This window comes from Aphis gossypii, chromosome 1, assembly GCF_020184175.1.
Source record: "Aphis gossypii isolate Hap1 chromosome 1, ASM2018417v2, whole genome shotgun sequence".
Lineage (NCBI taxonomy): Eukaryota > Metazoa > Arthropoda > Insecta > Hemiptera > Aphididae > Aphis > Aphis gossypii.
The window spans coordinates 54,271,245-54,296,026 of NC_065530.1; the positions used below are offsets into that span (position 1 = coordinate 54,271,245).

General features: G+C 28.1%; 1 protein-coding gene across 1 annotated transcript in view; it reads left to right on the forward strand.

The window, feature by feature from the left end:
* LOC114131177 (uncharacterized) overlaps window positions 1–24,782 on the forward strand; it is a 44,985-nt gene that overhangs the window by 16,384 nt on the left and 3,819 nt on the right. The window contains exons 13-31 of the mRNA XM_050199113.1: window positions 1,669–1,710; window positions 3,899–3,937; window positions 6,666–6,701; window positions 9,449–9,478; window positions 10,896–10,940; window positions 11,601–11,660; window positions 12,622–12,666; window positions 13,259–13,294; window positions 14,005–14,049; window positions 14,447–14,473; window positions 17,443–17,484; window positions 17,772–17,816; window positions 18,513–18,554; window positions 19,608–19,652; window positions 21,222–21,260; window positions 21,448–21,492; window positions 22,135–22,182; window positions 23,753–23,797; window positions 24,123–24,167. Of these exons, the coding sequence (XP_050055070.1) occupies window positions 1,669–1,710; window positions 3,899–3,937; window positions 6,666–6,701; window positions 9,449–9,478; window positions 10,896–10,940; window positions 11,601–11,660; window positions 12,622–12,666; window positions 13,259–13,294; window positions 14,005–14,049; window positions 14,447–14,473; window positions 17,443–17,484; window positions 17,772–17,816; window positions 18,513–18,554; window positions 19,608–19,652; window positions 21,222–21,260; window positions 21,448–21,492; window positions 22,135–22,182; window positions 23,753–23,797; window positions 24,123–24,167 (801 nt within the window). The remainder of the gene's footprint in view (window positions 1–1,668; window positions 1,711–3,898; window positions 3,938–6,665; window positions 6,702–9,448; window positions 9,479–10,895; window positions 10,941–11,600; window positions 11,661–12,621; window positions 12,667–13,258; window positions 13,295–14,004; window positions 14,050–14,446; window positions 14,474–17,442; window positions 17,485–17,771; window positions 17,817–18,512; window positions 18,555–19,607; window positions 19,653–21,221; window positions 21,261–21,447; window positions 21,493–22,134; window positions 22,183–23,752; window positions 23,798–24,122; window positions 24,168–24,782) is intronic.

The window sequence follows — 24,782 nt, forward strand, 5'->3', positions numbered from 1 at the left end:
TTGCCGATTTTCTCAAACGTACCTATTTACCGGCTAAGGGAAACATTTTATCATTTATACTCGATCAACCACAAAAGTATACACGCAATTTATTTTTGAATTCCAATTCAATTAAAATATCTAGTATGGTGTACTGCTACGTGCTCTAGTTACGTATAACCACTTCCCTTGCTATACTCCGCGCACGATAAGATGATGACCAGGCGGCCGACCGTTTTTCGTCCGTTTTGCGCAGCTGGTTTTTCATTGGTTAGGTAAACAAAAGCGGGTCGGGCCGCCAAGGCGAGCGGTGCGGTGGAGAAACTGGTTTTGGATGCGCGCCTGGTCATCATCTTATCGTGCGCGGAGTATAAAATATTCATCTTCATCAGACATCAATTTTATAATGCCTTCTTCAACGATTTCCCGTACACTAGTTTCGGAAAAACCGCTCTAGCTGAAGTCTAGAATTTATACAATCTTGATCTTTTTAAAAGATGGTACTTAAAACAAATTTTTTTTCTTTTAATCTACAATTATTACATAATGAATCTAAACTACTTTCTATAATAGACACTTCGATTAAATCTTCAAATGTGGTGTCTAAACAGAAATGAAATACTTCGTATACTAAAAATGTAAAAACAAAATCTTAGATGTATTATATAAAAGTACAGTTGACAATAAATTGTACTAGCTGAGATGAGAAACATCTCTTTGCCCGAAAAAAGTACAACTAATTTCAAAAAACTCTGGTTTTCATTAAAATTTCTAGATAAATTTGACTTAAAGGACCCAGGATGTATTATATGACTTAAATAAATCAGATTTAGGGTTTAGACAGTTGCTATTTTACCCACATATTGACTATCAAATGGTAATTTTAAGGAAAATATATTAATGTTCTACCTTTTTTTTTTAATATCCGTTAAATAGCTTATATATTGTATGACTTAAATAAAACTATTTTAGGGATTAATAATACATTTCTAGGTGAATGACAGATAAACACTTATACTATTGTTTGTTAAGGATTTCTTTATGTTGCCGATACTAAGCATGTCAGACCTTTGTTAAAATAAATTTCTGTATGGGGAATAGGATGATACGTTAACACTTCTAAAAATAATGTACTCAGTGGTTGTATTATACGTTTTTCAATTAATATTTCTGAGTGAGATCAGACGGATTAGAGGGATTAGGTTCCAGAACATACATTTTACACCTACTGTACATCAACCTAAATAATTTTAAATGGTTAATTCTGCACCGTAAAACACACACTATACTTATTTATTAATAATTACATATTATTATTAATTACACACAAACTTTTTGATAGTATTACAATTATTATCTTTAAAAAAAAAAATGGATTTCTTACTAAAATTAGTATTTAGTTTACTTTTTATCAAGTATTAGTACCCAAGTCAGGTGTTCAATAAGTAACGAAACTCTTTATAATCATTGAATATTTGAATGCATATTTTAATACCTACAAAGAGCAATAACGTACAATGCCACTGTACATGTATGAAGTAAAATATTTGAATATTTGATAACTCCATTTTATCAAACTATAATTAATCAGTCCCAATATTTATTAGTCTAATGATCGTTTCCAAACATATTGAACATTCTGTATATAGCTATAATTAGATAATTTAATTAATTTGTATCATATTTCAGAATTTCGAAATGCTTATGCAATGTCCGTGGTGTACGATTTTAGTGAGTAAAATTCTTTACTTGGAAATTCTTCGAGAATTGTAAAATTATACTAACTGAATCGATGTTTGCAGAAACGTCACGAGTCACATATTTTATATAATTGAGATATTACTGTAAAAATGTATACTAGGCATGTGTTTCTATGCGTCAAGTGTAAAAACTATATGTATAGTTGTATATTATTAGTATATGATATATTTTAATAATTATTTATTTTTAAATTAGTTTTTTTTTCAAAATTATTTATATTAAACAGTTTTTATCAATTATCCAAAAGTTTTAAATAATTGACTCATGACGATTTTGCAAGATCATCGATTCAACTATAAACATGACATTTTAACAATAAAATGCTATTGAAACATACAATTTTATAAAAAATTGGATAATAAAGCAAATTATATATAGTAACTAGTTGACCTGGCAAACGTTGTTTTGCCGTATAAATTATTTCTTATTAATATTTTTGCAGTCAAATAAAAATTAACTAACTTATTGTAATTATGTGGGGATGTAGTATACTGGTGTATGAGTTTTAGTTATGGAGCGATGTGAACGATGACGGCCTATAAAAATAATAAAATAAGAAATATTCAATTTTTGAATTCATTTTTATTTTATTATTTTAATTAGTTATATTAATTGCATCTCTATCACAAATTAAGAAAATTAAAAAAAAACATTATCAGTCCCTTAGTGTAATGGAGTGTACGATATTTTTAGTGAGTCTATCTTTAGCCAATACGAACAAACTGGATTTGGACGAACTTAGACCCAAGTTAATTGTTAGTGTGAAAAACATTGTGTGCCCAAATTTAAGCCAAAAACAGATACCGTTTGGTCTTGGTACTTATTGATTTCATTGCTAATTCCAATCTAATTGAAAATTGAATATATTTGAATTCAATTTTTCAATTGGGACCTAATAATATTTACATCTTCGATAATGTTTTTCATCCATTTTTAATGACTAATCGTGGTTCAAATTACGAAGCAAAATTTTAGGAGACCCAACCTTCAGTTGTAAATAGTATAGTAGCATTCTTAATAAATACAATGAATTCAAAAACTATTCAGGATATTTTACGGGTTCATTGGTATTTGGTATCGCAAACTATATCGATAAATTTGTATGACATTAAGTCCCATGACAACAACGTTTGTATCGTGAAATTCATATCGTTGACGTCCAAACATTTTGCTGCCAAAATTGTTTTTTCTGCCAGCCACTCAGGAATCAGGATTCAAGTATTGAGTGTGTATATATTATATAAATGCACTTTTTCTGACGCGCAACACATACCAGCTGGTATATGTATGTATGCTGGTATGTTCCATTTTTGAATTTAAGCGCATTGTGCGGACATTCCTTGTGACTCTGTCCTCCATAGCACCAAACTGAAATCTCCACTTTTGAATGAGCGTAGTATTTAAATCGGGACCATACTTAAATACTAAACGAAGAAATGCATTGAATGTATTTCATGTAAATACATGATGTGCTTGTTGTCTGTTGGTATTGTCGGTCATTTGCTCTATGCGTGTCAACTAAGAATTGACGCACTTCTAGTCGTCTTTCTTGAATAGTTCAGCTTATGCCTCACAGTCACGCCACATTCACACGCATATTATATTCATTATCCTGTTGGATTTGTTCGTATGTTCTTTGTGCTATTCTACTTCGCCTAGCCGTAGTTTTAGTTTTCAACGGGTCAAATCATACGCTTTGAGTCTTGTTGGCATTGCTCATAGCACAAAACACACAAATTGATTAAATTGAAGTACTTAATACCGGAAAACAGTATACTGATAACGTAATTATTTTTTTATTTTTTTATTCAACGATCGAACCGTTCCCGCGAAAACCAAGATATACACCCAGATAGGATTATTATATCGGTAACCATAGTAACAATTTTTTATTATTATTATTTATTTTCCCATTTTCGCAACATTTTTCACTGATGCTTCACTCTTATTGGTCACAGCGTAACGTTATATAGCTTAAAGCCTTCTTTGACAAATGGACTATCCAACACAAAAGGATTTTTCAATTCGAACCAGTAGTTCCTAAGATAAGCACGTTCAAACAAACAAACTTTTCAGCTTTATAATATTGATATATATAATTTATATGCATTTTATCATTACAAAAATCTAAAATATTTATAATGGAAATTTTTTTCAGATTTTCAAGATATTAAAGTAAATGAATTTATCAAAGAAGGTGATGTTTTTTTTATTTTATAAACATGTATTAATATGTTAATATATTAATACATTAATTTTACTTATATATATATAATATATATATATACACTCCTTTTTTTATTTTTTTTTTGGTTCATATTAGTTTTATTCAATCTGTTTCAAAAAGAACAATAAAAATAACTGGTGGTGAAATAATCTAAAATAAATAAAAATAAAAAGGCAGATTAGACAGATTGCAGAGGCCTCCCAGTGGAGGTACTACGACATGAATAAGATTAATTTAGACTAGCAGGTCGCGACACCACTATCTTTTTAATCTTTTAATTGGGTTACCTGGGATAGAAGCAGATCATAGGTCAGAGATTAAGGGATTTCTATGGTTAGCTAGGTGACTATTGAAACGTTTGTAGTGAGTTTTCTCTAGTTCAGAAAAATATGGAATTTTGAAGTCGAAGTGGATGGTGTTATTAAAGACAAAGAATGGCACTTTTAGAATTGTGCGTAGTTTTTGATTGAAATTTTTGGAAGCGGTTGATGTTGGAAATTTTGGCAGCGCCTCATAGTTGGATCTCATAAGTCCTTGAGTAGGAGCTTATAGAGCAGGACCTTATTGGAGAGTTTCATATGCTTAGATGTTAGAAGTGGTCGAAGGAGACAGGAGTGGTCGTTAAGTGAACGGGTTTTACTAATTATGTGAGGTTTCCAGGTGAGGTGGCGGTCAATAAGGATGCCGAGGTATCGTACACACTGAGCAGGAGATAGCGGTTGATTATTGAGGAAAAATGTCGGACATATGCCGTGGCGAAGTGCAAATATAGCATGGATAGATTTAGCTTCATTCATTTTTACTCCCCAAGTTTTGTACAACGATTCAAGGGTGTTGAGATGGTCTTTTATGTAAGAGGAAGCTAGGACAGGATCTGGGTTAAATGTTAAAATGAGTTTCTCGTCAGCAAAGTCGCCGAATAGAGTATGGAGTGAGGTGGGCTGGTCTGAGATGTAAATATTGAAGAGAAGTACAATTATTGCGCCTTGTGGCACACCTGCTTTTATTTCAGCAGGAGAAGAAAAAACAGAACCTACGCATACGGAAAAGTTCCGATCTTTGAGGTAGGGTTTGAGGATCAAATAGTAGTCGCTAGGAAAGAAAAGTTTTAATTTGAAGTTGAGGCCTGAGTTTCAGAGTTTATCAAAAGCTTGAGAGACGTCGATGAAAGTACCAGTGCAGTATAATTTTTCCTCCAAGGCATATGTAATTTTGTCTATAAGTTGATGGATCTGATAGATCGTCGAGTGACTGTTGTGAAAGCCAAATTGAGAGTCAGGTAGTATTTTCGCTTCATCAATTATTGGTAGTATTCGTTAGAGTAGGAGTTTTTTAAATAGTTTGGAGAAGGTTAGAAGGATACTTATAGGTCTATACGAAGAAGGACAGTCAAGTGATTTTATTGGTTTTAGTATGAGTATTATAATAGAGTATTTCCATAATATAGAAAAGTATGATAAACGGAGCATTGAATTGTAAATTTGAGTTAAGGAAATTATGGTTTTTCTGGGAAGGTGTTTGAACACTTTCATTGTAATAAGGTCAAAGCTAGGTTCTACTTCGCTAGAGTGGAAGTCTCTAACACATGAAGGATACATTGGATGAGGAGAGTTACGATAGTTTTCAGTTTCTTGGTTTTTTGTTGAAGAGATAATATTATTGTGTAGCTGAAATGTGTTAGATAGATGGTTGGAAAATATGTCGGCTTGGGATTTTTCAAATAATGCCCAGCTACCATCAGCGTTTCATAGAGTGGGAGGAAGATTATGTATGCGTAGGAGTTTCCTAGTGGCTTTCCATAGGGAGCCATCTATGTCAGGGAGAGAAGTAGTGTGCATAAGATTCGGATTTCAGATTTTCCAGCGGATATTTTAGTTTTTGGGTAAGTGCGTTGTTATAGGATTCGTCTATAGGATATCAACTTCTTTACCAAATAGCACAAGCACGGCGTTTTTGTGAGATGAGAGTTTGTATGTGTGGAGGGGGGGTAGGAGAAGTAGGGGAGGCTTTATTTTTGAGTGTATAGGTATGGCTGAGTCCCAAATAGAGGTTTGAATATTAGTTGTGAATAGGTTTACTGCATCATCAATATCAGAGGAGGTATTTGAGCGGAGTTTAAGTGAAGTTTTTTTAGATAGAATTTTATTAAATTTTTCCCAGTCAGTTGGAAATTGAAATAGAGCTGAGGTATTGATTTTAACTGGGGGAAGGCAGTCTAATGAAATCAAAACTGGTGAATGGTCTCAGCAAGGATCAATGAAATTAAATGTTTTTAATTGTTTGTTTAAATGATTTCTAAGAAACTTAGCGACAAAAATGTAGTTGTTTCTGCTTCAATTTTACAAAATTAAATAATTCATTTAAATATGATATTTAACTTATTCCCATCACTAACCCAGTCACCCCCTAGATAGGTTAGGCTATAACCTAACCTTTGACTTACTTTTTTAAAACATACTAGTATCATGCAATATAAAAATTAAGAGAGCTACCAAAAATATAATCGTGACCTACAGTTTGAGAACCCCTGGCTTAACTTAATAAATATTAAATATAGTATGTATAATACGACAAGTAATTAGTATAATATTATATGGTATGCCTCATATTTCATTTGGCCGCAGGATACGTAAAAGAATAAATGTATGTTATTTTATTATGTAATATCATGTACGTTCTAATATTTATTTTAAAATAGTTTCAGTAGTTAAATCAGAATTTGATAAGGTTCAAGGTATGATTTATATTTATTTGTATTTATAATTTATTTTAATTTATTTATACTTATTTATAATGATATATGTACCTAATACCTAATAAGCTATAAGAAAGTTTTAAAGTTTTCTTAGGAATATAAAATGTTTGAACAATCTTATGTAATTTAAACATTTAATTTAATAGGTGTATAATTATTAACTTACCTACCTTTATATTTTATTGATTATTATAGTAGTTCAATGTCAATTATAATATAATCTTTTGTACTCTGTCCGGTGAAAAAAATAAACTTGTCTAGACAAAAAACTATCCGTTTCGTTGATGGCAGAATAGATGTAATTAAGCGAACAGTCATTGGTTGCAACGGTAGCGGTAGCGTATACATTGGTATCAACTATCAGTATATACAGTAGAAATCGTTAGAAATCGTTTATATTGACGTTCAAGGGACCAAAAAAAATAAGTCATAATTACTATTTGTCATTATAACCAAAATGATGAAAAAAATATTGTAACTTCAATACCTATAGAAAAAAAGTAAAGATAAAAGCATTTATTTATTTAAATTATTCTTTTAAAATTAAATTTACAAAATGTTGTTTAAAAAATTCGTTACTTTAGATTGAACTTTGTTTACATATAAATCACACTTTATATTTTTCTAGTTCTTCAAAATTTGTTTTTAGACTAGATTTTTTCAATATAACCAAAAATAACCGTCATAACATCCGTATACCTAGTCAATAGTCATTATGTAGATGCCAAAATAATCGATACAAACTAGCACATGCAGTATAGAAGTTTTGCAGGGACATTCAATCTAAGGACATCACATCCAATATGTCATTTCAACCGGTGCTATTATAAACGGTTTCTAATGTATATTAAATATAAATTTAGGAAATGTCAATGTTGTGTATGCATCATTGTTCGCGCCACGCGTCGACGTATTCTCCAATTATTATTATGTTTGTCTACAAATAAAAGGGTATATTTTCTGTTTAACATTTATATTATTTTGTACGGGGCCGTTGGCCAAAATACGTTGCACAACCGCATGAGATTCGGTATACAGTCGGTCCGCACACTGTCTGGTCGATCGTCACGAATAAAATGCTGCAACGGGCACGTTTGACGTCGGGAGGCGTACAGGTGAGCTACTAACCTCCCGCCGACTGTAAAGGGCCGAATCTATGTACTGTGTCATAAATGTTCATTACACCAGTAACGGCATAAGGGCTCATGGGCGAGCAAGGACAAAGCGTTCGGCGACCCGCGCGCTCTGCGCCGGAGGAGCCCGGGTCTGCACGCTGGCTACGGTGCCACACGTTACAAACGGCCGGTCCCGCGTTCTATGATAAGACGGGAACGCGCCCACGCGCTTTAGCCAATCACAAGCCTGCAGATTACGCGTATCTCACGCGCTTTAGCCAATCACAGACCAGAGTACGCGTATCTCACGCGCTTTAGCCAATCACAGGCCAGGGATTGCGTATCTTCAGACGTCAACGAATCACAGGCCACGGAGGGCGTAGTTACGACCACAAGCGAAGACAAGCTCGGGTGGCTTCGGCAGCTTCAGCGATTACACAGCGCCGCTGTCTATAAATACCAGTGCGGAGCACAAAATCATTCAGTATTCAGCCTACCTCAACCGTAGCAAGACCCCACCCAGGGCAGACTTGCGCGGTTTTGGGACCTCTGAAATACACGGCACCTGGCTGTAGCAAGACCCACCCGGGCAGACTTGCGCAGCTAAGGGACCATTGCCTACGTGACGACTGCAGTAAGACCCACCAAGGGCAGACTTGCGCAGTCGGACCGTAGGCAATAACATCATAGCCAAGCTACAAGAGCGAACGCCCGGCAACCAATAGAGGATACAGTCCACTCAACCAAGGCACGGTACACACCAATCATGTATTTCTGAACATTTTAATTGTAATTTTTGTGAAATTTTAAAATTGGATCATTGTAGTACTTTCTAGTTCAATGTTAGTGTAACAGTGCACCAACGCAAAAGGAAAGGCTATACATTTTAGTCACACCTATATATATTTGTTCTGTCTGTTTTTCTTAAAAAAAAGAATATGCGGTAGACCGCATATTGGGTATTTAGGTGATAGCCAAAAAACCAAAACAAGTACATACGTGATTGTCTACAATACTACATTATAATGCAATAATAGGTGATAATTATTTAGTGCAATGTTTTGTTATTTTCTTTCGAGATACGTTGGTAATAAATAATAATTGGGTGTGAGTATTGAAATGAATAATTGTCAATTGACCATCATCGCGTAACGTCTATTCTGTCTTTATGATCCTTATGTGGTTATAGTACAGTATATATATACGTTAACTACTAGTATCTTTACGTTGGTCACAGTTAAGTATAAAGAAGAATAACTGAATTAGTACAGAGACGCGTAAATTAAAAATAAGATAAATTAGTTAATGATGCAAATTAATTATAATCCCGATAAAGCTACTCAGTTAAAATATTTTAGAAATGCAGTTAATAGTAAATATAGTATGGATTTAACTATTTATCGATTAATTAATTATTAATAAATAATATTTATTTATACCTATTATTGTTGAGAAATTGAAAACTAAAAAAATTTTTGTTCAGAAAATTATAAGCATTCAATTTAAATACAAAACAATAAGGCATACATTTAGTGTTTACTAAAAATTAAATTTAATGTACATGAAATTGTGATTTTCATGTTGATTCTAATTACATTTTTATAAATTTAGAAGCGAAAAAAAAACTCACTTGGATAAAACGTAAGACAATTTGTTTTTTAATTTTTTAAATTTTATTATAGGTACAAGCTGACCCCGTTCACTTCATTTCCCGTTAAAAATTCCAATTCTGATTAATTTGTTATTTAATGTTCGGTTAGGTTAGGCACCTGCTTCTGTGACCAATAGGAGCAAATCATCAGTGAAAAATGTTACAAAAACGGGCAAAATAAAAAATAATTATAAAAAATTGTTACCATGGTTACAATAATAATATATTTATTATATTTATTATAGCAACTAAACTAAAATATCAAATAACTAAAATTTCCATCGTAAATCTCAAAAAGTCTGAGCACCTCCCGGGGTTGGGCCAATCACTTTTTGAAGTAGCCTATGTCCTATCTCAGTATCTAAACTATCTATGGACCAAATTTCATTTAAATCGATTTAGTAGTTTTGGAGCCTTTTAAATACAAACAATCAAATCTTTCCTCTTTATAATATTAGTATAGATTTAAAAGTTACTACGTTTAATACTTTTTTTAAATACAAAAAAAAAAAATTATAAATTATTAAAAATTATCTGATTAAAATTGTTTTTTTTCTATGCAATTATGTCATACTTCGTCGAAATTTAAATTTAAAATATCAGTACGGTTATGCTTAAATTTTTTTCTTTATTCTTGTTAGGAAAATTTTTATTTAATTTTATGTTACATTTTTGCAAAACCTTATAATTATAGTTGAATATATTTTACAAATTTTATCAAATTTCTAATTTTAAATGTTCATAAAAATTATTGTAGATATAAGTACGCTATATTTTTGCCCCTATTCCAGTAATATAATTTATTTATGAAGAAACTTCAGTTACATTATTAAACGTGTTCATAAAGCATACATTTTTAATCATTATTTATCAAAAAAAAAATATCAAATTTCTATAAATATAATAGCTAAAAATTTCTGTTTTCTTTTATACATTTTTTTTTTTGTATTTTTCTCAGAATTAAGAAAACTACTTGAATTTTTTACTTTGGTCCCAAAAAGTTCAAACTACACTAAATTTTTTTATCAGAAAAAATAATATGGAAGTTATTGATTTAAATATTGTTACTTCTACAAAAGATGATGACAGACAAAAAACATATTGTTCTGAAGTATACGATTATCTGTTCGCTCAAAATATAAAATATGAGGTAAATTAAATAGTTATTATTACATAAGTTTATGACAATAAGAGAATAATTTAATTTCGGATGCTCAAAGTTAATCATATAATAATTATTTTGTGTTTGTGGACAATTGAACTATTAATCAATATATTTGTTTATTTCATAATGTTTTCAAAATAAATTATAATTTGTACCTGCTTCAATGAATAAATAAAGAATTGTAGTGTGAAATATTTTATAGTGTTCGTGAAGTAAAATAAATTTATACAATTATTTTTCAGTACCAGAAAAAGAGTATACACAGTTTGTAGTGCATTATATTAAAGGTAAAAAATAACAGTTTTTGAGAATATAGTTATCAATATTTTATATTTTTCATCATGACACTAAAAACTTGAAATATTAAAAATCACCTTTGTGAAGACCTAGTGAACATGGATTCAAACATAATTCGATTTTAAAATTGAAATCTGACAATCCAAATTTGGTAGAAATTGTTTTGTTTGGCCTTTTGGCCTAAATATATAAACATTTTATTTATTTATTTATTATATTATATACATTTTCATCTTTCGAAGCCCTTTAAATGTTTATTACAATACATTCGTGTATGGCGTCTTCTTAAAGAAACTATTCGAAAATAGTAAAAATCATAATCATACGACTTAATGAGGTTGAAAAAATGTTGGTGAAAAATGTGATAAATTTAAAAAATAAATATATAAACGTTAGGTATTATTAAACCAAATTTCCCATGCTCTTTTAATAACTATATAAAAATAACCCAAAGCTTTTTTTATGTTTATTATTATTTGCTTAAATATCTAACATTATATTATAATGTATCTATTATTTGAATAGAATATTCTCATTATTTTTAATCAATTTAATACTTAGGTACTGTTCTGTTCATTCTCATACATAAACAACAACAAAAATCAAAATACTAATTAAGTTACATTTTATATTATACTAAAATTGTTTAGAGTTAAATGAATTGAATTCAACTTTGTTTCCTGAGACGGAAATTAAAATTGGCGATATTAGTAAGTATAATACATGAAAACCAAATATTATAAACATATTCTATAATGTATATACAATATACATATTACATTATATGTATTATGTATTATCACGACTTCAATAGGTATTAAATTAAAGTTATTAATAATCACTTTTAATAAAATGGGTTCTATTTCTATTGGAAAACATACTTTAAACAATATTCATAAAAAATCCTATACTGAACAGGGCTATAAACCTATAAACCAATCGTCACAAACGCAACCACTATATATTAATTTTTAAATTTATAAAGAAAAATCAAAGGTGTTAATGATTTCTTTTTATTGTAATATAATTTTTATACATTATTATTATTATTTCCTTGTTAATAAAATATATAGGTAATCACCATATAGATATCATAGATTATAAATAAAAAAAAATTTCACAGTCAATAAAATATATTTTGACATGTATATAGTCTTATGGCTGGGGGTCATTCTGTTAATTTGTCCGACACTAAGAATGTTACCATTTGAGACGGCGATTGTTTATAGCAACTGGTTGTTATAGCAACCGGTTACTATGTAAAAATGTATAAAAAAAATAATAACAAAAAAAAAAATATATTATATTATTAGTTTAATCTAACTATTTTTAACTTTTTTTTTTATCTTTACTATTTTTTTTTTTTTTATTCTAATACCAAATTGACATTGACATTCTTATGTCAACTATATTCAGTAGAAACAAGACACATACATGTACCAATGTATTTGCATGTAGTGTAGATACATTTTAGTTTTTTTTTTCTTCATACCAGTATGTTGTAAAAATTTTAATACTAGCTGTTACATTTGTACAATTATCGACATGCAATACAAATTGTTATACGGCTTACAATGTATCAATGATATATTAACTAGGCAGTAGGTATTTATTATTAACACATTTATTTTAACATCAAATATATATTTCAATATTATTTTAATTAATCAGATTATAATGAAGAAAGTACTGAAAGAAAAATCGCTGTTGATCAATGTAAGTTGCTCTTGAATATTAAATTTTTATAAACTATCTATGCAACCTTAATTTTCAGTAATACTATAAACATTATATTTGAGTAAATAAGTCGTCTTAATATAAATAGGTACTTATATCTTATTAGTACAAATGTCTTAACTGCGGGCTTCTTATTTGTATATTTTAAACTTTTACAATATTATACCTATTATGTTAGAAAACTAATCGAAACACAATTGAACAGTATATTTAGATAGCATTCAATATGAAGCACAAACAAAAAAATTAAATAAATATATATTAACTTGAAATAATTTGCTCAAAATTAGATAGCTATTCAAACAACACAGAAATCAAACAAAAAACTATTATTCTGTTTCAAAAAATGAATAACCAATGTTGTAATGTTGTCATAAAAATACAATTTTTTAAAAGTATAATAATAAATGTTTTAAGAATATGTTAGGTTTGGGTAATTTTACAATCAAATTTATTTTATTAGATGAATCATAAATCTTTGTAGAAATATTAGGCTCAAAAGTCTTTGCATTTGGATTATCTTAGATTAGCTAAGTGTTATGAAGAAACATACATCTTATCAATTTTTCAGATATAAAAAGTAAAAGCCTTAATTTTGAAAAAAAATGTAAGTAATTTATTTTACTCTAACATAAATACATACTTATCATAGTAATATTAAATACCTACTAAGTATGATGCTTGTCTTAAATATTGGTTTATATAATTTTAACTTATAATTTGTATTAAATTTCAATAACTTTTTTTTTTTAAACTGAATTTGAAATTCAAATTTATAAATGACTTGAATTGATATTTTTTTGTGAAGAAATCAATTTATTTTCTAAGAATAATAATATTTTAGTCTCAAATAAGTGTATTTATTCAATAGTTACGAATAAAATTAACTAAATTATTATTATTTTCTACTTACTCGTGAGAAATCTATAATAAAAAATTGAAAGATAACTTAATCAAAATACAAAATAGCTACATAGATGAGTACTAGATGCTATTAAAGCCTAAGGTAGGACTTTTTATAATGCTCACTACTCACAACAATAATAATAAAAAAAATTATTAAAATGAATTATACATCCCCTTAATATTTGCTCTAGGAAAATCATTGAAATTTAAAACTATTATGTCTTTTTTCTAATACACACGTTTAGAAATTAAATATATCTACAACCAAATAATTAGTAGTTAACCATGAACTGTATTATTTCATAAAAAAAAATATATATGTATATATTTTACTAGTTTCACATAAATCACATAATATAGATAATAAATCATAAAATAAAATTCACATAATTATATGATGTTATTCTTTAGGGAGAATTGCTGATAAACAATTTCATAATCTAATTGTTTACTACTGTAAGTTATATTAGTTATAATATAAACATTTATTGCTATTGATTATAGAATAAACTATAATAGTATAATTTGTTCTATAATCAATTACTTACTATATTTTTTTGTAACTTGAAATATTTTTTTAATTTATTATTTATAACTCATCGCAAGCGAAAAGAATTTGTGTAAATTTCAAAACTAGGTCGCTATAACAACGAAAAAAACATTTATTCACAAAAAAAAAAATCTTTTTTTTAATTAGTAATGTAATAGATTTCCACCCTTGCCACACAATATGCTACTCTATTTTGCTATGTATGTACTGTATGTTATTTTTATAATATCGTTATGAAAAAACAAATCAGTACCTAAGAACAAATAACTACTAAAACTAAATATCTTTCTAATCCATTTTCAGTAATCCATGATAAAATTCTAAGCAGTGGTATGTATAATACATAAATACTATTTAAAATTTTAAAAATTATGTTTTCATTTAACAATTACACAATGGTAAAATGCATCATAATGCATTTTACTCGATTAAACAAACTCCGTACTTTAGGTGGCTAACAATGGTAGTTTCAGAGGTGTTAACTAATAACTTACACATATGCGTTTTTTGAAAAGTTGAGAAGCGAAATCCGACGGCGTCGATGAATATTTTAAATATCAGATAATTTTATATGGAAGTATTGAACTTTTTTCCAAAAGTTCAATCGTTGTAGACCTAATATATATCTGCTATAATACAATTGTTTGTTATATTATTTTCGGAGTTGTCTGTGTTATGAAATTTGAAAGTACTTGAATCTTTTAGTAGGTACATACCTAATAATAATTTAACAATAAAAGTATTTACTAAGAATGTTCTCATTATGACTTATTTTTATTAGGTGTTCGAGAAAAACAATAGTTATTGTTGTCATTTGATTTATTGTTTCTAGTTACTTTTATTTTTAAATGTGTAGCTATTTTCCTTAACATATTTGGTTGGTGTAACGTAATAGTATGTGTCAAATCAACTATATACAGCTATAACCTTAAACTTCCGGATTCTTTAAATTATTGGTATTTCGGTGATAGGTAAAAATAAGTTAGCTCAGTTTCATAGGGTTATAAATAGTATATGCGCGCGAATAAGTGGTGTGGTAGGTACCAGCTACTTAACTTGATACTTTGGATTTAGTGTTTCAACGAGCAAAGTTAGTACGAAGGCAAACTAAAAATTGTTGACGGAACTACAGTTACACGTGGTTGCATGACAGCTATTTGTCAGAAAATCCACTCATAATCTTAAAATAATAAAAATTTGTGATGTAATTAAAAAAAATATCGTAGAATTTAAAATTTCACCATTTCACTATTTCGTATTTTATTATATTTTTTTCGAAAACATTGTATATTTGCATTCATTAATCAAGATTTTAGTTTTACCTACCTTATATCCTATTTATAAAAATGTATACACTTTCTATTAATTAATTGTTCCTTCATTAAATAATTGTATTTAAGATCAAACCAGGGACACCAATTAGTATATTTTGGCACGACTATTTTTTTGCGTGTTATATTGACCTGCCATTAAATTTACATCTGATGCATACAGTTTAAATTTATTATGTTAACCTGTGATAATCATAATAGTGCGCACAATACAATGTATAACTTTTCAACCCACTGGCCACTACTTACTGTGTGTACCGCTAAATGATATCCTCATTGAACACGCACACTTAACTTCCTTAATCTGCTACTATCCCACAGCTATCTCTCAATCACCCTTTAGTGCAGTCATAAACTAGTTTAACATTTTAGATTCTGAACGAAGTGATGAATGTATTGATTTTACAATGATGTGTGTTATATTTATATTTATTTATTTATTTTGTGTCTGTGTACAGCATAACTAGTCAAAATAATGCTTCAATTTCAAACTTCGGGGGTGGTTTCTGATGGCAAAGTGAATATCCTTGGTGCATTATGGAGGTCAAAAGTAAACATTTTCCAACAGTTTTCAAAAAAATCGGGAACAAAAAAAAAAAAAAAAAAATGACGAAAAAACGGGAATTTTTACTCAAAACCAGTTTTCGACCAAATCGATTTTTTTTATGGTTGTAACTCAAAAACTAATCAATCACTGTAAATACTTGAAAATTTCACCAAATGTTTATAATAGTGTTATCTTTATACAGTAAAATTTTCAAAATATTTTGACTTTCTTTAAGTAGATAGACCACTGAAATTGTCGATTTTTTTGAGAAATATTTTTTTTAAAGCGTCGATAAATAGACAGCCAAAAAAATTTGAGAATTTATTACAAGATTCCTTATGCGTTGTTTTTATTGTATCAAAAATTGTTAGTCACAATTTTTTTCATAAGCGTTTATAGTTCAAATTTTTACGAAATACGTCGAAATCACGAAAATTTGCAAGTAATTTGAAGATGAAAAATGCTATACTAAGTTTTTCATAAGTAGCTATTTTTCAAGTAACTATAGAATAAACTCGAAGCATCATTATAGGAAAAATTTTAAGTGCGTTTGAATTTTAATTTTTTACGAAATAGCGTAACGATAACGATTTATCCTCAAACGATTTTAAATATTTGTTATTATTCAAAAAGTATAAGTTTTAGATACTTGAAAATTTCACCAGTTATTAAGGTTGGCATTTTCTTTACATGATTTAAATTTCAAAATGTTTTATTATTTTTTGAGACAACTGAAATTTTCAATTTTTCTGAGAATTTTTTTTTGAAGTGCCGATAAAAATTTTTTAGCGGAGTCAAAATCCTTGAAAAATTAATACAAAGTTATTCATAAGTTATTCTTATAGTGATTAAAAATGTATAAGAATACATATGCACATTTTTTTTATAATTATTAGCATTTATAGTTCAAATATTGACAAAAATTCGTCAAAATCATGAATATTTGCAAATTATTTTGTAGGTATAATTCATTAATTTTTTTGTATAAGTAGCTAAGAGTTGATTTCAATACGAGATTTTCCATAAGTTTAGCTAACAATAATTATAAAGAACTTACATTTTTGTGTATTCAATTATTAAAACATAAACCACCTTTTTCACCGACCACAGAAAATGATATCCTAGGCTGACAAATCATCTTCGTTCAGAATCGTTTTTCGTATACAATTGTACCTATTGTTGGATTCAAATTTAACACTCCTATAATGTATAATAAAGATCCATACGGCAACTAATGTACAGCAGAGCGATACCCACTTAGCCGCTTTTTTTCTTTTTAGTTTTCAAAAATGCTGTAAACATTAATTTATTTATCTTAGCGAAGAAAATTTTGGCTAAAATGAACTATATTGACTATAACTGTTTTACTTGGTAACTGTATAAATAAAGATAAAGTTAAGTAATAGATAACATACTTACAGATATGAATCTTGATGATGAAGTGTTCATTTCGGATAATGGAGGTGAATTAACTGAATACTTATATTTTTTTATTAATTAAATGCTATTATATATTTTTAATGCTATTCTTTTATATACAATAGGTATATGGATTTTACTCCTACTCATATTTACTTAACTAAAACTATTTATCACAGTACCTAAAAAAAAAGTAATGCATTTTATGTAAGCCTTAGTATTACATCATTTTAACAAAAAAAAAAAAGGAATATACTTACTTTCATAATAACATTACGATATTCGATCTATCATTATAGAATAATAATAAATTATATTAAATGCTTTTCAGTTAAACAAACTATAATTACGGCGTTTTTAAAGTATTTCAAAGAAAGTATGCAATAAATTATTATAAGTATTATTACTATCATTATTATTATTATTTTTTTTTTTTTTGTTAAATAATTAAAATTAAAATACGATTGGTACTATATACTAATATACTATTAATATAATTGTTTAATCAGTAAAAGTTAAAATTTTGCATGCTTCATATTTGTGAAACTGTGCTAGCTATACTAATACTTGAGAATAGATAATAATGGACATGCGAGTATGAGACTATAACAATAATAAAATGGCTTTTTACTTAAGGTCTAATAAAAATCGAGATGTAAATATATAAATATATAATAAGAACTGGTGATATAGGAGGCGATGAAAGATGAAATCAAAGCTTGGAACTTACTAACTTAGTATACCCTCTCCCTGAGCTGTGGACTAATAGTATATAAAATAAATTATAATAATGTATGATACTAAAATTATAATACTCATTGTTGTGCCTACTTTAAATACATTTTTAAGCAAAACATAACATTTTTGTTTACTTTTATAATAGGTATAAAATAATATAAAATAATAAAATTTTAAAAGTTAGAGTTTTGAATAAAATAATTTTCGAACTAACGTATTAAATAATAAACACATTTTTTTAAATTTTATTGGTATAAATACATGGAACACACTTGATAGGTAATAATTATTGATTTAACGAATAATATATTCATGTTTCAATGGTTTATTTTAGGTTTGGATAATTATTTTAAATTAAGTGTTTATTTTGGTATTGGTAAGTAGCATATCTTGTTATTATTTTTAACATTGAGTATTTTTATATAATAATCGATTAATAAATAACACACTCGCATAAATCGTATGAGTATCTAGTGATTACCATACCAATATGGTGCCATATAGAATAATAGTGCATGTGGTTTGTGTATGTCAAAGTTAAAGTAGGTAGACAATAATTAATTTATATACAATGCTTAAATAATACATAAATTATCACATAGGTATCAAGCATTTTATATTTATGTGTTGTACTTAAACGAATATTAGGCTGTTAACAGTTTCAATATAAATTAATACTGAAATACTAATATTATACTTATAATACTTTAGGAATATATTATATAAAATGGGAATTTGTATTAACAATAGACATAATGGCATAATACCAGTATAAAAATCCTATTGGTTCTCTGACCTCTATAATATATTGTTAATCGAAGATTGTACTTTATTTAAGTCTATAGAGTTAATTGTTTTTTAAAAACCTTAGAAATACTTGAAACCTAACAAATATAGGTCTAAAATTAGATACAATATAATAACTAACTGCAGATTTGGGGTTGAGTGTAGCCACAAAACAATACAGAAATGACACTCAATTAGCTGATCGGGTTCTTGATTAACTGTGATCTTCAGATCAATTTTATGAGCCTCCAAGACACGAGGAAATGAGTCCATAACTAACCTTAGGATATGCATTTGTTCAGCTGAATCATGGAAATGTTTACTGCTGCTGCGTTCAGATCAAAATCATCGGCCGATTAGGTCGAATCACACAGTGCCGTAAGCCTGATGTAACAGAATTGAATTTTGAAACTATAAGTAAAAATAAAAAATTATCTTGGTCGAAAATAAAAGAGCTGTCTAAAAGGCACACAACATAATATATTGAGTTAATACTTTAATCCACTTTAACATTAAAACTAACAAACTTGCTATTGTACAAATTTGTACATAGAAAAAAAAACACAAACCAGAAAAACGTCCTTATACTACTCTTTATATGAAAACTATACTTAATGTGTAATTATGTTTGTTTGATAAATAGATGAGATCACAGATGAAAATAATAAGAAATTATTCTATACACGGAGTAAGTATTAATATTGTATAATATTGTTTGGAATAAAAAATGTGTAAAACAGTGCGTAACCCTAGTGCCTGATCTGTGGTAGGGGAAAAAGTGGGTATACTCGTACTTTACCTCAAGCACTGATGGTAGGTATAAACAGGGCCCCCACATGGGGGGGCTGATGGACCTTGAGTACAGGGGCCCGGCTATTTTAAGGGCCCGTGGTATAATAAAAAAATTTATATTTTTCCAAAAATTGTGATAGATGGTTAATTGTATTTTTGGAAGTCTTATAAAGGGCCCGATCAAACATTTAGTACAGGGGCCCGAAATTGTATGTGGGGGCCCTGGGTATAAAGGCACTCTTAAGCTTATTAAAATTTAAAAAAAAATAAGAACATAAAATATATTATTATATATTTACAAACCGCCATCAAGAAAAAGAAAATAATATTACATATTCTAGTTATTTAAAAATATATAATGTTTGTCTTAACTATTTTTGTTCGGTTTTATCGTCTGTTTCGCCAACACCGTACTTACCTTAGTTGGCTTGTGAACGGGGCTGACTCGTGCTCTGGATAGGGAAGGGATGGGAGATACAAATAATATATAATATAATAAATAAAAAAAAAATGAACGCAACTCAGATCATAACAAATAAAAATATCATATTCAAATAAATACAAACAAAAGATAATTCGTACGAATAATAATATAAGAATTAGATTAGCTGTTTTTTAATAACAAATAATACTTAACAAATGATAAATAAATAATTATAGTAGAATGGTACCTTAAGGAAAGAGGAATAGAAAAACTGGAGCTCTTCAATATTGACCGGAACTGGCAAAATATATTAAGATGTATCACTTTTGACCGGAACTGGCAAAATATAAGATGTATCACTTAACGTCGAATAAACCGGAGCTGGATTGAAACGATCGTACCGGAACTGGCGAATGGTTAAGCAACGACAACGGGTTGCCGAAAAACACAATTAAAAGGCTTCTTCGGGTGAAAAAATATACCGATTTGCAAGAAAAGCCAATATATATGAAAACACGTGCTTCTTAACATAAAAAAAATACTAGAAGACACACGAGACAGGAACTTGTCTACGTGAGCACCGAACAGCAACAACAAAAACGGCCGGAAAACAGGTTTATGATTTCGTCGCACAGTATTGCCGGACGCCGGACGCTCCAGCTGACCGGGACGCGCTGAATTCTCGACCAAGGGGGACGTTAATTACATGTATGCCAACTTGCATAAACATCGTCTTTTATAATTTAGTTGCTTAATATATACATTTTGTTTTATGCATGACAAATTATTAAATTTATTTTGTCATGGTTTTATGTTGACACCCGGCATACCGCATAACTCTGTCTATGTAAGATCGCTATATCGTATTAGCCCCGGACGTCCAAGTATCCTAGATCCTGCACTTAGTCACCCACCTTAATTTTTATTATTTTATATTGTAAATAATCAATATAAATTTAAAAAAATGTTAGTTCAATTTGATTTCGTTTAAAAATTAATATTTTTATTTGAACTTTCCGCATAAAAAATAATATTTTTCAGTGTTAAGGACTATGTTGAGCATCTACAACGCGTACATAGGTAAATTACTAATTAACAATTATTATTAAATAATATTTAACTGTTAAAGCAATTTTTCTGTTTAAAAAACAGTTGATAATTACTAAATAAAACCAATACATGAAAAAAATTCTTCACACCTCTTATAAATTATATTAGAATAATTTTATGTTCTTACAAAATACCTAACCAACATTTAACTTTTTAGGGGATATCAAAGCAAAAATAAATGTACGCGGTTTTGTTGAATTAAGTAAGATATTATATTATATAGTTGTCTATGATAATAACTTGATATTAATTTTAAATCATGTCATCATGTTAATATTCATTATAAGTTATTAATAATTAATGAATGTAATGAATTAATATCATATAATATTTAATAACAAATTACTTGCAAAATGAACTAATTAAGTGGTTAATGCAATGGTTTCCAACCGGTGTGCCGCAAGATTGTCTTAGTGTGCCACGAGAAATGTCATAATTAAATTTTAAAAACAGTATTTTCGGCAAAGTTGCCGAAGTTGTTATGATTTTTAAGTGCGAGAGTGTGCCGTGAACCAAAATGGTTGAGAACCACTGGGTTAATGTATCACGCAAATATAGATCCCTATATTTTTAAGTACCTATATATATATTTGATGAGAACTTTTTTTTCTTATTATTTCAGTATAAAAAATTCAATTTTCAAAATAATTATTTTTATTGTAAATTTCACTCTTTTATCGAGGGTAATGCCTTGATGGGTTTATAATGCCTTGGGGCCTGCAGTATATTTTTAAAATAAATAAATAATATTTCAATTTTTACCCTTACTATGTTATAAACTAATCAGATAAATAAAAATGTAGAAGTAGTTATAACTTACAAGTAAATTTCCATTCATTTACAGTGATCAATAGAGCAGAGGCCATACTGGAATCAAACAAAAATAAAAATAGTAAGTTTAATATAGATTATTGATAAGAAAAATTAAATAATATTGAAATTGTATGAGGTAATTTTTTAATATTTATATTATTTTATGATATTATGATAACTACTTATTTGTTTTACTCTAAAAATAATCTGTGGATAATTATTGTGTATTGATTCATTAGAGACGAGAAACCACTATATTTGGTACTTACCTAAAATGTTTAGATTTAAGGGTTAATATTTTGTTGATATTAGATACTTTTGGTGGCGCACCAAAACTGAGTGCCATATAATATTATAACCGCATGAGAATAATAAAAAATGAATCCAGATTTCTTAATTGTTATTTTTAAGTTTAAATGGGATTTGTATTGTTTATTACGTATATATTATATAAATAGAAGGGGGCAAAATGATAAGTTTGTCCTCTCAATATTTTTTCTGGGCCGCAACTACTTCCTCGTGCCCCCCCCCCCCCCCAAATGCCACCTATGGGTACACATAATATATTTAGGTACTCAAATTGTAACAGCCCTGAGCCCACGTGTGAGAAACTGTTTGTGGTATAAAAATGAGTTAAGGAAATAAATAAAGTTAATGAAAATAAATCAAATCATATTTATTAATGAAAGTATTTGAGTGTTTGAAAATTGAAAATATTTCAATGTTTTTAAAATAGAAAATATTACTAAATGCTTAAACAATTAAAAATTAGACTAAGTCCCGGGACAGAATTATCACACTGACTGGCGTAAAGGTGATCGTTCTAAGTCTAAAGCCCTGTATGTAGGAAACCAGGGCTTAAGGAATCACCTATACGATTAGACCTACAATTACGTTTGTAGTATTGATTATTATAATATTTTCGGACACGGAAAGCGTTGGGCCCACTTCCCAAATTCTTTTTTTTGCTTAAGGACCTAACTGGTTTCCGAATCATATTTGATCGTTACTTATTTCTAAGGTTATTAGAAGGTTATCTAGGGATTTTAATGGCCTAAAAAATCTCAAATATGCCCTTAATAAAATGTAAAAAGACTTAAAAACTCATCATGCACTATAAAAATGCATTTAAACTATATTTATTATAGCTTAAAAATTGGAAAAAAAATTTATATTTTATTTTTTATTTTTATAGTATTGTTACTATAGTATTAATTTGACGATAATCTCTTGTTAATCAGAACAATTATAGTTCATTTTATGAAAAATTCTCTAAAAACTAAGAAACTGCAAACTCAAATCGCCTAAAAACCAAATGTAAAAAAAAAAAATTTCTTTAAAATAATCAGTATCGTCTAAAACACATTTTATACTTAAGGACCAACGTTTCAAAACACCAGTAAAAAGTTATTTTTGCATCAAAAACCCAGCCCTACTTATTACTTCTCTAGGGTTTGGTCGTTAAAGCCTAAGTCGTAGTACCTATGTACTATATTCGGTATTTAAGATATCAGTTTACGTAACAAAATACAGAATATAATCAAAATTTATTTCATCTATTTTAAAAACTTACTTGACTTTATTATTCATTCAACTAAAAATTGATAAGAATAACCAAATTTAAAAAATATATATTTATTGAATTTCAGTTACTGTTATACCACTGTCACGACTGAAAAACGAAAGAAAAAAAGGTAAGTTTTGTTTTAAATTACAGATTCAAAGTACATTTTAAAATTTATTTTAGATTTTAAGTACTGTTTTATCCCCTTTGAGCGGATATTCTACCCAAAATGTTTTTAATGTTTTACATTATTATCAACTTCTTAATTCGTAAAATAATGATATCGAAAAAATAAAAAAAATATTATCAAACTTTGTATATTCCTGCTAATGAATAAGATAATTAACATATATTTTAATAAAATTAACTTATTGTTGTATAATTATTTATTTAATTCATTACAATTCAAACCCGTTATTTTAGTAAAATAAAGTAAAATCCTTTTTTATTTTTAGAAATTACTGTTGAAAATTATGTGGCTGAATATAATAAAATCACAGGTAGTATAAGTTTAAAAATTTGAATATAGTTTATCCAATAAGTTATAATTTATTTTTTATAACCTAGCAGTATTATATACCTAGTATATTGTTATGTTATACCTGTATTATGTTATAGTCAGTAGTCAGGCGATACGATTTAAAGCACAAACAACTATAAAATTGTAATCTTTAGATTTTTTTTTTTTTGATATTTAATTAAAGAATTAATAATTTGTTCTGATTTATTATTAATATGATTCAATGATAAAAAGATTGGTCTTTTAATTCATATCTCGTGGATATTTATACAAACTACAAAATGTAAAAAATAATGATATTTTTATACTTAAGAACTTTCGAGTTAAATTTTTATACATTTTGACTCAGCCAAAAACATATTTACAGTATACACAAACACACACACATTGTAAAATCAATATATTCATCACATCACTTCGTTCAGAATCTAAAATTGCACAACATTAATAAAATCGGAAAAATTAGATACCAATTTAGTAAATTTATAAAAATTATATTAACAAAACAAAAATTTGACGTATTTGATGTATTTATTATATGAAAACACAATACCAATTATTAATTGACATTTTTATCTTTATATCCACCATAATA